Source organism: Aegilops tauschii, chromosome 2 (genome assembly GCF_002575655.3).
Source record: "Aegilops tauschii subsp. strangulata cultivar AL8/78 chromosome 2, Aet v6.0, whole genome shotgun sequence".
Lineage (NCBI taxonomy): Eukaryota > Viridiplantae > Streptophyta > Magnoliopsida > Poales > Poaceae > Aegilops > Aegilops tauschii.
The window spans coordinates 92,741,355-92,753,797 of record NC_053036.3 but is presented as its reverse complement, the minus strand read 5'-3'; the positions used below and the strand labels follow the sequence as shown (position 1 = coordinate 92,753,797).

General features: G+C 43.4%; 2 protein-coding genes across 3 annotated transcripts; one reads left to right on the top strand and one right to left on the bottom strand.

Moving 5' to 3' along the window:
* Nucleotides 1-2,741: 2,741 nt before the first annotated feature.
* LOC141040777 (protein FAR1-RELATED SEQUENCE 6-like) lies at nucleotides 2,742-6,176 on the bottom strand. The gene is made up of 5 exons (XM_073506896.1): nucleotides 6,059-6,176; nucleotides 3,289-5,693; nucleotides 3,016-3,078; nucleotides 2,870-2,932; nucleotides 2,742-2,789 (listed from the first exon to the last, which is right to left on the bottom strand). The coding sequence occupies exons 1-5, from the start codon at nucleotides 6,174-6,176 to the stop codon at nucleotides 2,742-2,744; spliced, it is 2,697 nt and encodes an 898-aa protein (XP_073362997.1).
* LOC109737677 (uncharacterized) lies at nucleotides 6,012-11,321 on the top strand. Of its 2 annotated transcripts, none has more exons than XM_020296803.3 (10): nucleotides 6,012-6,145; nucleotides 7,442-7,650; nucleotides 7,743-7,817; nucleotides 7,924-8,439; nucleotides 8,731-9,090; nucleotides 9,644-9,753; nucleotides 9,840-9,889; nucleotides 9,963-10,018; nucleotides 10,420-10,679; nucleotides 11,065-11,321. In XM_020296803.3, exons 2-9 carry the CDS (start codon nucleotides 7,474-7,476, stop codon nucleotides 10,672-10,674), a joined length of 1,599 nt encoding a protein of 532 aa, XP_020152392.3. In that variant the 5' UTR covers nucleotides 6,012-6,145; nucleotides 7,442-7,473; the 3' UTR covers nucleotides 10,675-10,679; nucleotides 11,065-11,321. The 2 variants fall into 2 exon arrangements, with proteins under 2 accessions (XP_020152392.3, XP_020152393.3); XM_020296804.3 differs by having other exon boundaries at nucleotides 6,017-6,186.
* The last annotated feature ends 1,122 nt before the right edge of the window (nucleotides 11,322-12,443 follow it).

Genomic DNA, 12,443 nt, shown 5'->3' with positions numbered 1-12,443 from the left:
TGGAATTTTGTGCCATAGTAGTCTTCAAGAGTGCTTGGATCTGCCTAATCCCCTCGCCTACTATCGAGCCAGGCGGTTGGATGGAATCGACAATTCGGGTTACAATTGCCAGGTTTTGTAGCGGAGTGCGGAGCACTCGGTAGCTGTGGCTCTCGTTGTTCGAGAACAACTGTCTTCGCTTTCAACTGGAACTAGGCTGTTAACAGAGCCTGTCTTCAAGTGTCTTCTGCAACTCTTCGAGACGTGTGCGCTTTGCTAAAGTAGCCAAGCGCTTCGACTCCAAGGCCCGAACCTCGGGAGTCATCCCTGTGATAGGCGTGTGCAGAGCCTGCTCAACCCCTCGATTCAGCTCCTCCCTCTGCTCCCGAGTGAGAGGCAGGGGTAGTGAATCTTCGTCCCGGTGGTCGTTTCCCAGGTCATCGTCGACGTGCCCGCGTGCTGCACCACCAGAACCGTCTCGGTCGTGCTCTGAACCGGCCATCAATACCTTTGCAGTGGATTCAACACTCTCGTAGTCGGCTTCGTCTTCCGACCCCTCATGGAGAGAAGCGAATAGATCGTGGACGGGTTCGTCAGGTTCGAGTGCCGCTACCTGCTCGGCTACAACTTGAAGTGCCATAGCATGCTTGATCCACTGCTGGAGCCGCGATCGGGCAGAGCGCTTGTGGCGACAACCAGAGGGGATATGGGGAGTCGTCTGGTACGGGACCGGCGGTTGCCGAAGTAGGACTCCGATGGAACTTGCGTGGAAGTGCACCACACAATGGATGGGCAGTGCCTCCGCGTCCAGCAGAGCCACGCCGAATCATCAGCGACGAAGCAGAGGGAGCCGAAACGGATCTTGTCGCTGAATACCATCTCACCGCCGAAAACTATGATGGATGAAGAAAATTCCACCTACGCCTGAAATTGCTAGACGCACAGCCCCACGGGGGGCGCCAACTATCGTGGGAACAAATCTGACAGTAAGAGAGGGGTAGGAAAAAGGAGCGTGGTCTAGCTACGACGCAAGCGTGACACAAGAGATTTTATGAGTTTAGACCCCTCTCAGAAGAGGTAAAGACCCTACGTCTCGAGTTGTTGAGTTGTTTTCTTTATGTTCGGATGATTACAAAAGATTGCGAACCCCTCAACAGGTGCTACGGGGTGGCTTATATGGAGTGCGCCACCCCTCGAGCTAGCCCTTTTTGTGAAGGAATCGATGATGATGTTGATTACAGGCGTTAATAGGAGTAACTGAAGATCTAATTACTAGTAACATTAGGCATTGTGCTCTTCGGACGCTTCAGATCCCACGTGGTCTCTTCACCCCCCCTAGCCGAGTGCGGGTGGGGTAGCCGAGTGACTGCGATGTGGGCGAGCGGCTTGACAGCGTCCGAGTGGAATATGTTTTGGAGCGCGTCCGATTGTATTTGTGGCCCAGGAGCCTTAATGACTGTTGATGTGGGGCCCTAGGTTAGTCCAACTTGTCTGCTCCTTGACCCTACCCGTAGTGGATGACCCCATCAACCGGCAACGACGGGGCATGGCGCGTGGACCGGGGAGCGCGGGTTGTTTTCGAAACAAGCGAGGGGTTTACCGCAAAAGCGTAGCGCCACGCAGCGGCATCAGGGTGCTCGACCGTCGAGGGGACCGTAGAGCCGTAGAGTGTTACGTATTCTCATGTATGAGGATCGTTTGAAGTCCCACAACGTGCTTGATCCACCGCTAGAGCCGCGATCGGGCAGAGCGCTTGTGGCGACGACTAGAGGGGATATGGGGAGTCGTCTGGCACGGGACCGACGGTCGCCGAAGTAGGACTTCGATGAAACTTGCATGGAAATACACGACACAATGGATGGGCAGTGCCTCCGCGTCCAGCGGGGCTTTTGGAGCCACGCCGAATCGTCAGCGACGAAGCAGTCATGTGGCTGAATACCATCTCGCCATGGGACTAAATTGTTGTGCGTCATAGACTTGAAGGACCAAAAGTTTAATTTTCTCCACCTCACCGCACGCGATTCTCTCGCCCCGTCCTCTTCTTCTTAACTCCACTCGGCACGCGATTTTCGGCGCTGCTATACGTACGACACATTTGTATCGGATGCCTGTACGATCATACGTGGCAGCGCTGCAGCGAGCGTGCGCGGGCAGGAGGCAACGGAGAGGACCATCCACCTAAATCCGCAGCCCAAGACCAACCCATAGCCCAAGACCGGCTGTTCCTCTGTAGGCTACATGTGAGCTGGTTGTAAATATTTCTGCATGTGAAGTTACTTGTACTCTCAAAGTGTGCATATGTGAATGGAATGACACTATGACAACTATTTCTTTCAGATTTGTCAGTTTTTCTCTCCAGTCAGAGGTACTGCTAGTTGACCGAAATTTTCTCAGATTACAGAGTTAAACCAAACAAGCTGATCTAGATGACACAAACAAATGGCTCTAACAATATGTTGGTCGAGATTTTAAACTGTAAATGCAGAAATATTTCAAAAACATAAGTGAAACACAGAAACATTTAAATGAATATAAGATAATGCAAACAAGAATTGCTCTTGTACATATCTCCAAAAGCTGATCTAGATAACTCTGTCTCCAAAAGAGATAAATTAGTACTCACAAGCTGTTCTAGATGACACAGACAGATGGCTCTCACAATACGATTACATTAATGAAAATAAATGGAGGCATCCAATGCTATAAGCGACATTGTCGTCAAATCCATTCAGAAGTACAACAGACTCCAGAGCATGTATTTTTCATTCCTTCAGGTTGGCAGCTAGCAGATCCATGGCATTTTTCTTTCCCTTTAAAATTAAAAGAACCGAATTAGTTATTGACAAATAGTTTCTAACAACAAATAGTTGATTGTGAATATGTGTAGCACCTGGAGAATATCAATGTAAGAAATGATATGAGTTGGGGTAGCATGCTCATTTGTTTGTAGTTCCTGGAACAAGTAGCATGTAGCAATGCTTGAGTGTCTTATATATTGGTACTGTACTGTAAATTACAACTTCTCAAACTAAGTACCTGAAACTCATTCGGAAAGAACCAAGAACTTCCAGCCCCATATCCTTCATAGTGAATATTTCCCTGAAGAAAAAAAGCTTTACACATAAAGGGAAACATGTTGAAATACTATAATAACAGTATCTGAATGAAATATTACCTCTGTTTGTTGTGAACTCTAGAGATTAGCATCTTGCCCACTTTTTGATTTGCTGACGTGATTCTGCTATAAGGTAGTTCTTACACTTTAGCAAGTTACAATGGCAAGAAAGAAATAACTGTAAATCTAGATACCTTTCTCCCCTTATGAGTCTGCACTTTGGTTGTACTTGTTGGCACCTGCCGCTTCTTTGCTCTCAATTTTTGGATCACTTGATCCACTTTAGATATCTTTCTCTTTGAACGAGGACGGCCTACACTGCGAACAGGGATTGGACTGAGTACAAGTTTTTCTTTGTTTAACATTATATCTTCATGCTTTGATGTTGGATCTTCTGCCTGTACTTGAACAGCATGGCTAGCACGGTATGCATCAACCTTTCTTTCTAACTGATCAAGCCCATCCATCACCAAGTCACGCAATTCATCGGACTCTGCACCTTTCTCTGCCACTTCGTGAGAACGCTTGCATAATTCATCATAACGCTGCACAACTGGTGTATTCAACATATCATCATAGGAGCATTTAATAAATAAGTGTTTGCGCTTAAAATCCTTTCTCCATCGCTGCAATATATACCTAGAAGGTACATCTTTGATCCCCATGAGAGCAAGCACGGTAATGATGTGGCTACACAAGATGTCTCGGAGTTCAAAAAGCCTACAAATACACTGCACATCACATTCCTCTTGCTTGAACAAGACAGTGAAATCTGAAGTAATCCATTTCTCTTTAATGCTGCCATCTTCTCCTTCAAAAAAAATCTTGCGGTCCTCTCTAACTCCAAATGTAAGAAGTGGCCCTTCATTGTTTAGCAGAGATGGATAGCAATAGATTTTCCCTCTTAATTGCTCTTGAAACTCTTGAAACTTTGCATTGGTATATGCTGCTTGAAATTGCTTCTCGAAATCAAAATGAGTAATGCATGGAATTTCCTCTTGGAACGACTTAGAAACAGCCTTGGTTTCTTTCTCTACCTTGTCTCTTAATGCATTTTCATACTGCTCCACAAATTGCTTTAGAGTTGTTCTAGCGTGAACATACCCATCAAAGAAGGCATTCACACTCTCACTCCTTTGTGTTGAAGACATCCCTGCCCAAAAAGTATCTTTTACATATGCTGGTACCCACCTTTTTTCAGCATATAATCCGGCAAGCCATTCATTTTCGTGAAGATCATATTTATTGATCATCTCCACCCAAGCTTTGTCAAAATCAAATTTTGTCAAGGAATCATACACCACATTTGACAAGGTATATTTAATATTCTCATACTTATCATACCCACTAAGCTTTTCAGGAATCTTCTTCATGATATGCCATATACACCATCTGTGACGAGCTTGAGGAAAAACTTCTTCAATAGCATTCTGCATTGCTTTGCACTGGTCAGTGATTATATCATTTGGTGGTTTGTTTGACATACAACATAGCCAAGATTTAAATAACCACGCAAAAGTGTCGGTGTCTTCGTTGGATAGAAGGCCACAACCTAACAGAACTGATTCTCCATGATGATTTACGCCAACAAAGGGAGCAAATGGCATGCTATACTTGTTTGTTAAGTATGTAGTGTCAAATGTGATGACATCACAATAAGATTCATATGCTGCCCTACTTCTTGCATCTGCCCAAAAGACATTTCTCAGTCTTCCATCCTTATCCACATCCATAAGATGAAAAAAGTCAGGATCTTTTGATTGCATCCGAAGAAAATATTGGTAGACAACATGTGCATCTCCGGCACCAAGTTTCAGCCTTCTTGTCTCTTGCAAATAGTTCCTGCACTCCTTTTCACCGAACTCAAGATTACCATACCCACCAGCTTCCATAATAAGAGAACCAATTTTTTTATTCAGACGGATTCCTGCTTGATCATTCAATTCCAGCCTTCTCTTGGCATGTAAGTCCAGTTTCTTGTGACATCTCAGAAATCTGGCTTTACTTGGACTTATAGCATGATTGTGGTCAAGCGTAATAGATGTAATGCAGAACTTCTCCTCACGACGAGAGGAATTAACCTTAGCTGGGCATTGCATCCTCGTTGATGGATTAGGTTTAAATGAGTTCTTGGATGAATATTGAGCCTTCCCTTGCCTGCTACAAGCAAGAGTAAAATAAACAAGCTTGCTATCTTCTCCATGTCTAGTGGTTCTTCTTATTACACCAAAGCCCTCTTTTTTGGCATAATCTTTGTAGAAGCTAACAGCAGCATCCTCACTATCAAACGTCATCCCCTCCTTAGGCTGCAACATCATGATCTGCTCTACTTGTTGATCATCCGAAGAATCCCTAATTTCCTCAAAGATGAAAGCATCTTCGTCAGCGTCTTCAAATGATCTGTTCTTATCTGCTACTTCACCAAAAATCAGATCTGACTCCATCACGAACTTAAAACTGCCAACAAAAAGATCAAAGATATTGTGTGAGCCCCATAAATTAAATCTAGGGTATGTGTAGATTGGATCCGGGCAATGCATCTGAGAAGTGTGGATTACCTTCTGACTAGCAAGGAAGGGATCAAACTTCTCTGTACTAGCTGCAGATTACGCAAGAGTGAGATTGACTCACTAATAAGCAAGGGAGGGATCGTGAAGAAGTTGGACGGCCATGTTTGGAGGGAAGAGGAGAAGGCAGGCAGTGGAGGGAAGAGGAGAAGGCGTGAAAAGGCAGTGGGGGGAAGAGGAGAAGGCGTGAAAGTTTATGGGTTTGGGTAGACTGGGTTTGGGTTTGGGTTTGGGTTTGGGCTGGACTCTAGGCACGGACAGGATGGGCTGGACTCTAGGCAAGGGCAGGAAGGATTAGCTTTGCTGGAAGGATCGTACAAATCGTATGCACACAATCGTGTGTGAAGCAATTTCGCGCGATTTTCTCGCCCCGTCGTCTATCAGCGCCGCGGCTCACCCCCATGCGACCCTAGCTTCGCTCGCTCTCCGGCGTAGCTTCTCCCTTTTCCCTGCCGCGGCGGATCTGCGTCGGCATTTGACGGCGGTATCTCCGCCTCTTCTTCATCTCTCCTCATCGTTTCTAGGGTTAGGTTTTGTTAGCCCTGGCCACCGATTTCTTTCCCCCTCCTGGCCAGATCTGTGGTCGGCCTCCGGCGAAATCGACCTTGGAGCCTCCAATCTGTGGTGGATCCATTCATCCAGTTGTAGATTTGGCTGCTGTTGACTAGCAAGAGTACTCCGTGCTAGTATAGTACGAGTATATCTGAACTGTTGAATTAGAAAGATGAAGAATAATTGTGTATTCATGATTGCTGCTTGTTCTATTGTTGCACGTACTGGATGTTACTCCACATGCCGTGTTGCATGAAGTTAGCATTCTGTTGACCTCAAAGTTGTATTTGTCCTGTTTATTCAAGCAAAAGGTTTACAGCTTACATGATTGTCAAAATAATTGGAATACCACGGGCTTGTCCGAAATAGATGGAATACCGTGGTTTTTCATATAAAACCTACCGGTAAAAGGTGTACAGTAGTGGAAATTCGAAATATCATATTAACTGACATAAAGAAATGATTTTTATGTCTATTACTATTATATTTTGTTTTTTGACTTCTATTCCTTCTATATTTTCGAAAAATACATAGTAACTACCACAAAGAAATAATGTAGACCAATTACTACTATATTTCAAATTTTGACTATTGGCCTTCAGTTGAAAGCCCGCTGTATTGTCGCAATTTCAATTCTTTCGTTCTGCTTCAGTGGCATTGAGGTACTGATCATTGATGAATAGAGAACTGATGTCTGATGTAAATGATTTGTGTATGCCTCACTTAACTTTTGGTTGTTCATCTCCCGTTTTCTATGTCTATGTTATGCTTCAGTCAAGTTATGCAGTGATGATATGCTCATGTTCAGTCAAGTTATGTAGTGATGATATGCTCATGTTCAGTCAAGTTATGTAGTGATGATATGCTCATGTTCAGTCAATTTATGTAGTGATGATATGCTCATGTTCAGTTAAGTTATGTAGTGATGCTATGCTTATGTAGTGATGATATGCTCATGATATTGTTACAAGTTATTGTTACAAGTTAAAGCAACTGGTGGTTGTTGCATTGTTCGAATATTATTTTGTGTATCTTCTTTTGGAACAGTGAGAGCAACACATAAAAGTATACCAGTACCATCTTTTAGTACTACTTATTATTATTCCATGTTTATGCGTAGTACCAGGTTTCTTTGTAAAGTCTGGCATTCTAGCTTTGTATTTCCTAGCACAAATTCTCTACAAAATGCAGAAGCTAATAAGATATGGTATTGTCTTGGAACGAACAGGGGAGCTGACATTACAGGCCTGGTCTGCACCAATGGAGGCAATGCGCAAAAAGGAGGCAACAGCAACGGCTTGTTCTGAAGACAACCGTAAAGGTGTACATGGTGTATCCATGAATGGGCTATACGATCCTTGGAATCCTGCCTACCCTCCACGTGATCCTAGTCCATGCGATGCTGACATGGCTGCTCATATCGCATCAGTCAAGGAGGTGCAGCAACTAACTAACTTCACAATGTTTTTCTAAAAAAATGTTTCTTCCTGTAATCTCACAGCTCTTGACGGTGGCATACTCCCTCACAGTGGATGGACAAAACACAGGCTATACTTGCTAACTCCAGAGCAACCAATATAATCATACCAGATCGTACTCCGCAGGTTTTTTGCAGTTGACCTCCAGAACTTCTGAGTATTTAAATTGTCTATTCGAACATTGCTGTTAATTGATTTCCTTTCATCCTTATTTGTGAATGGATCAATGTAGTTCGTAAATGATGTGCTCTTCGATATATTACCCGCCTTGGTGCCAATCTTGGAAAAGGATAATGTCAGATCTTTCCTTCGCTTCCTCAATGAGAATGGAAGGGCCATGTCTTGGGGTTTCATCATCACGCCAGAAACTTTAAACCAGATAATCGTGTCTAATGCAGTGCGATGTGCCAAAGTTGTCTTGGTTGGTGATGATCCTGAGCTTCATGGTTTCCGAGCCAATCCCAACTGCATGACACAATATGGGTACTTTTCCCTCCACCGAGCTGCTGATATGTTCTCTGTTGATATGATTGAGTTGCTCTTGCGCCATGGTGCGTCTGCCAATCTACGCACATCTGGTGATCTAGTCCCTGCTGACCTACTCCCACTCCATGTTGCGGTTGAGAACACTTCCATGCATAAGTACCTTGAGGACAGTCTAAATCCTAGTCAACAGCGTGTGGACTGCAGCCAGGCAGACATCAACTATATCCTCAAGCTCATCCACATCCTGTGCCTACCTGAAATGGTTTGTTTCGCATCTGTCCTTGCACAAATTACTTGTTTTGCCGCATAAAAGAAGTTGTCATATATCTCAAACCACTGATATAGCAATACCGAAGTCCCAAGGACATTATGTTCTTATAACTGCACTTTCCAAAAATTGTAGTTCTCGGTGTTACACTGTCTGTATATGTATGTCCATGTGCTATGCCATTTTAAATTTTAATTTAACAACAACAATTTAAGATGAGTTCTGAAAATTTGATTTTGTTTAAAAATTGAACTGAGTTTTTCTTCCATTTTCATTGTGTTGCAGAAAATCTTCTTGGATACAACTAGGCTGCTAGCCAAACACACAGATGATCTGTTAGATGAGCTCTGCAAGTACATAGTAGATGGGAAGATCGTCCATACGGCTGTTTTGCTCCTAGCAGCTCAAAAGCAGATCCGCGGGCTATCTTCCTGCAATGGATGTGGGAGTAGTAAGAAAGATGGGTTTGGTACTATCACTAACTTTGTCGTGGACAACATTACTGCTATAAAGATGCGCCAAAACAGACTGGAAATGGAGCCACTAGAGGTGAAAAAGGAGCTTCTTGATGTTACATTGAATCTTGTTCATGTAATTTTCAAAGCTGGTGAAGCTCTTGATGTTTACATAAGGTCTCATCCAAAGGTAACAAACTAGTTGCAGTTATGATACCATAATTTCCTTATTTCTACGAAATATGTGCATATCACAGAATTAATCTGATTCTGTATAACAAAATGTGATTACTCATACCTTTCCAATTTCTGAGGACCTAATTGTTATCGAGCATTTTATAGATGGCATGGTGCCTGAATAGATCATTGTTCCTGTTACGTTTGTGATGCTTACAAGTTACAACATATAATGACTAAGTACTAGGAACTGAGATGAACATTCATGTTTTACTAACTACGAAATCAAATATTTTTTCATAACGTGTGTTCTGTACATGTATTTAGGAATGTGAATAGCTCTCCTTTGTTTAGACTTGCATTACTCCGTTCGAAATACATAACACGTTAGACATTGATCTTTATTCTTGTGCCTGTATTTTAGTGGAAATTTTGTTAGAATTGTGAGGAATATTTTTCATGCATAATGATACTACTGTCAACCTAATTTTTTGTGTTTCCATTGCAAACAACACTTTCCCTCATCTCTCTCTCTCTCTCTCTCATGTGTAAAAAATGTCACGCAGATTCCCTGTGTCATGGAAGTGGCCCATGCGGAGGTCTTTGAACATGTTACGCTCATTCTGAAGGATCATGGATTTTTTTCTATTGGAGATGGCATAGATATTGGAAATCTGTACTTCTCTACACACCCCTTCCATTTCTTAGTTGATCATAACTTTTGCATACTTATGATAGTCATCTTTTTTCTTGTTCTTGAAGCCACCCCTATCGGAATGTGCTATCCTCTCAAGAGCTACCTCACAAATTAGGTGGGTGTTTTGATTGAAGTATGTCTTTCAGAAATTGTGAGTTTAAACACTAACTATCTGTGATGGAAAACAGCGGAGATGGCTAGGATCAAAGCAGGTCTGAAAGTGCCTTGTCTGCGAAATGGAAAGGTAAAGATACTCGAATGATGGAAATACCTCATTACATATTTCCCAAGCCCTCATGCAAGAAACCAGGGCTATTTATGTTTTTTTGTTTATAGGATGTTGGTTTAAAGTGTACTGTTTTGTGGACAAGTCTTGCTGACACTTGCTATATTTCAACATGTATGGTCTTTACAGTCTTAGTGATTTTATGACTAAATTATGTGACAACTGTTATAGATTTAATACCATGGGCATGTTACTTGATTATGTTAAATTGTTAAGTGGTGTATCTTTGCCAATAATATCTGGTCCCATGAAATATTACGAGTAGAGCTTAGGTTTCTATTATAGTCCGACTATTATTTTATAACATTTGCAGTGGGGTTTGGGGATTTCTAACATATAGAAAGATCTTGATTGACCAGCCTAAAGTGAAGAAAGATCCCAGGGGATGGGAGCTCAAATTTGCAAGGAGAAGTTTCTTCCAATCTCAAAGATCAGTGTTAACATCAGAGCTTAGTGTGAAGTTCTTCGCTCATAAGGAGAAGACCTCGGATAAGTCAACCGGCAAAGCATCTATGTTCATGGGCGGAACTCTGCAGCCAAAATTTAATTATCAGCCCAGAAGGATGTTTGGTACAGTGGCATTGACGCTGTTGAAAGCGCTAAGGAAGGCATGACGAAGGTAATGCCATGGGTTCCGTTTCTCTAGTTCCAAGTTTTTCAAGTTGTGCATCGTATGGAGCATGCATGGAAGGAAATATATGTTTTATGCTGCTTTGTGAATTTGATACTAGGTAGTTCCCCCCCTTTGCTGGCAAGTAGCCTTTGTGAACATCTTTGTTTTGCCTGCTATTTGTATCCTAGTTTGTTCCCGGGCACCTTGGGACAAAGTATATTTGTAGGTTCAGTTTTCTCTCTTGAATTTAAGACGGTTTATTGGATGGTTTCATCTTTGTTTTTCTTGCTATTTGTATCCTAGTTTGTTCACCTGACATTTTCAAGGCAAATACATTTGTACGAGTGAATCCTTGGTTAGAAGTCGTCTCATGGTCTCTTTGTTTGTGCAGGAGTTGGCAATATCTTGCAATTTACCCCCAATCATGTACCTGCATTCAAGTATTCAGTGTGCAGGATGTGCTAAACGTGGGATGTCGTAGCAAAGTAGCAGTAACTTAAGCTCAACTTCGCAATAATTCTGAATCATGTTTTGTAAAGGAAGTTAAAAGCCCATGCGAGTGAGACAATGGTTGCGGTGTGGCTGACAGTAGCCACAACTATTACTCTTTTCAATCATAATGGTGCAAGAATGTTCTATTCTCCTTAACCTGATGGCATGATTATTAATTTAATGTTGTGTTGATTGTTGCAGACTGTAGTCTGGAGTGGCGGTAAGGGTAGTAGGTAGTACAGTAGTTCTCTTGCTACAACTAGTAGATAGCAGTCGTGCAGTGCCAGCCTCCGCCCAAGGTGGTTTGCTTCACCATTGGTTTCTCTCTCTTTTTTTTTGCGCGGTTTCGCCACTGGTTTTGACGTGTCCTGGTTTTGACGTGCCCTGGTTGTTCTGCGCAGCGCGTTCTTGGTAGTGTTTTTTTGTGGGTGCTCATTGAGTATGCCGCCCTGGTCGACCAGTGCTGCCGCTGCATGACCCAGGAGGCGTGCGTTGACTCCGTGCTGTGCCTCGCCCACACGATACAGGGTAGTTTGTTGGAGGCGAGGTGGCCGTCCGGCTGATCAATCTTTTTTTCAAGGGTTAATGTTGCCGCTTTATTTAATTAAAACTCCGCAAAGCCTGAAATGTCATTTGAGATTACATCTAAAGTGAAGTCTGGGGGAATCCCAACCAAACCTTACATAATTCATTTCCTACTCCGACTCTGCCCAACTTATGCGCAGCGACATTGGCCGAACGTGGAACCCAAGTCACTTTAACTCCTTGTTTCATCTCCAACTTTTAAAGCTCTCTTGCATGCTAGAATTTCTGCAGCTTCCGGGCCCGCAATGTTTGGGAAATGATGGCAGACTCCAGGTAGGAATGCTCTATTATGGTTCCTTAGAGCATCTCTAGCAAACCCTGCATCCCGCCGACCCGCAAAATACATTTGCAGTTCGTGAAAAAACGGCTTTGCGGGCCGGCACGGACGGCCGCAGATGCAGACCCCGTATAACGGACCCATAAAAAAGAATATTCGCGTATATTCTTTCCCGTGTCTTCTTTCTCTCGCCTGTGTTCATAGTCAGCTCCCGTCGTCCATGGTAGTCGCCGAATCGATCCAGGAGGCAGCTCCTCCATTGCTAGATGGATCCAGGAGCTAGCTAGCTATTCCATGGCCGGCTGGATCGAGGAGCTTGCTAGCTACTCCCTCAATGTTCGTGGCCGGATGGATCAAGGACCTTGCTAGCTTTCGTGGCCGGATGGATCAGGACCTTGCTAGCTAGCTCGTTCGTG

Bases quoted from the DNA above. Each gene is read 5' to 3' on its own strand.
- LOC141040777 (XM_073506896.1), bottom strand. From the start codon at position 6,176: ATGAGGAGAGATGAAGAAGAGGCGGAGATACCGCCGTCAAATGCCGAC. The intron at 3,079-3,288 runs GTATCTAGATTT...TTTTTTCTTCAG, and splicing joins AGACTCATAAGGGGAGAAAG to GGAAATATTCACTATGAAGG. The intron at 2,933-3,015 runs GTACTTAGTTTG...TACTTGTTCCAG, and splicing joins TCTTTCCGAATGAGTTTCAG to GAACTACAAACAAATGAGCA.
- LOC109737677 (XM_020296803.3), top strand. From the start codon at position 7,474: ATGGAGGCAATGCGCAAAAAGGAGGCAACAGCAACGGCTTGTTCTGAA. The intron at 7,818-7,923 runs GTTTTTTGCAGT...GGATCAATGTAG, and splicing joins TACCAGATCGTACTCCGCAG to TTCGTAAATGATGTGCTCTT. The intron at 9,754-9,839 runs GTACTTCTCTAC...TTGTTCTTGAAG, and splicing joins GGCATAGATATTGGAAATCT to CCACCCCTATCGGAATGTGC.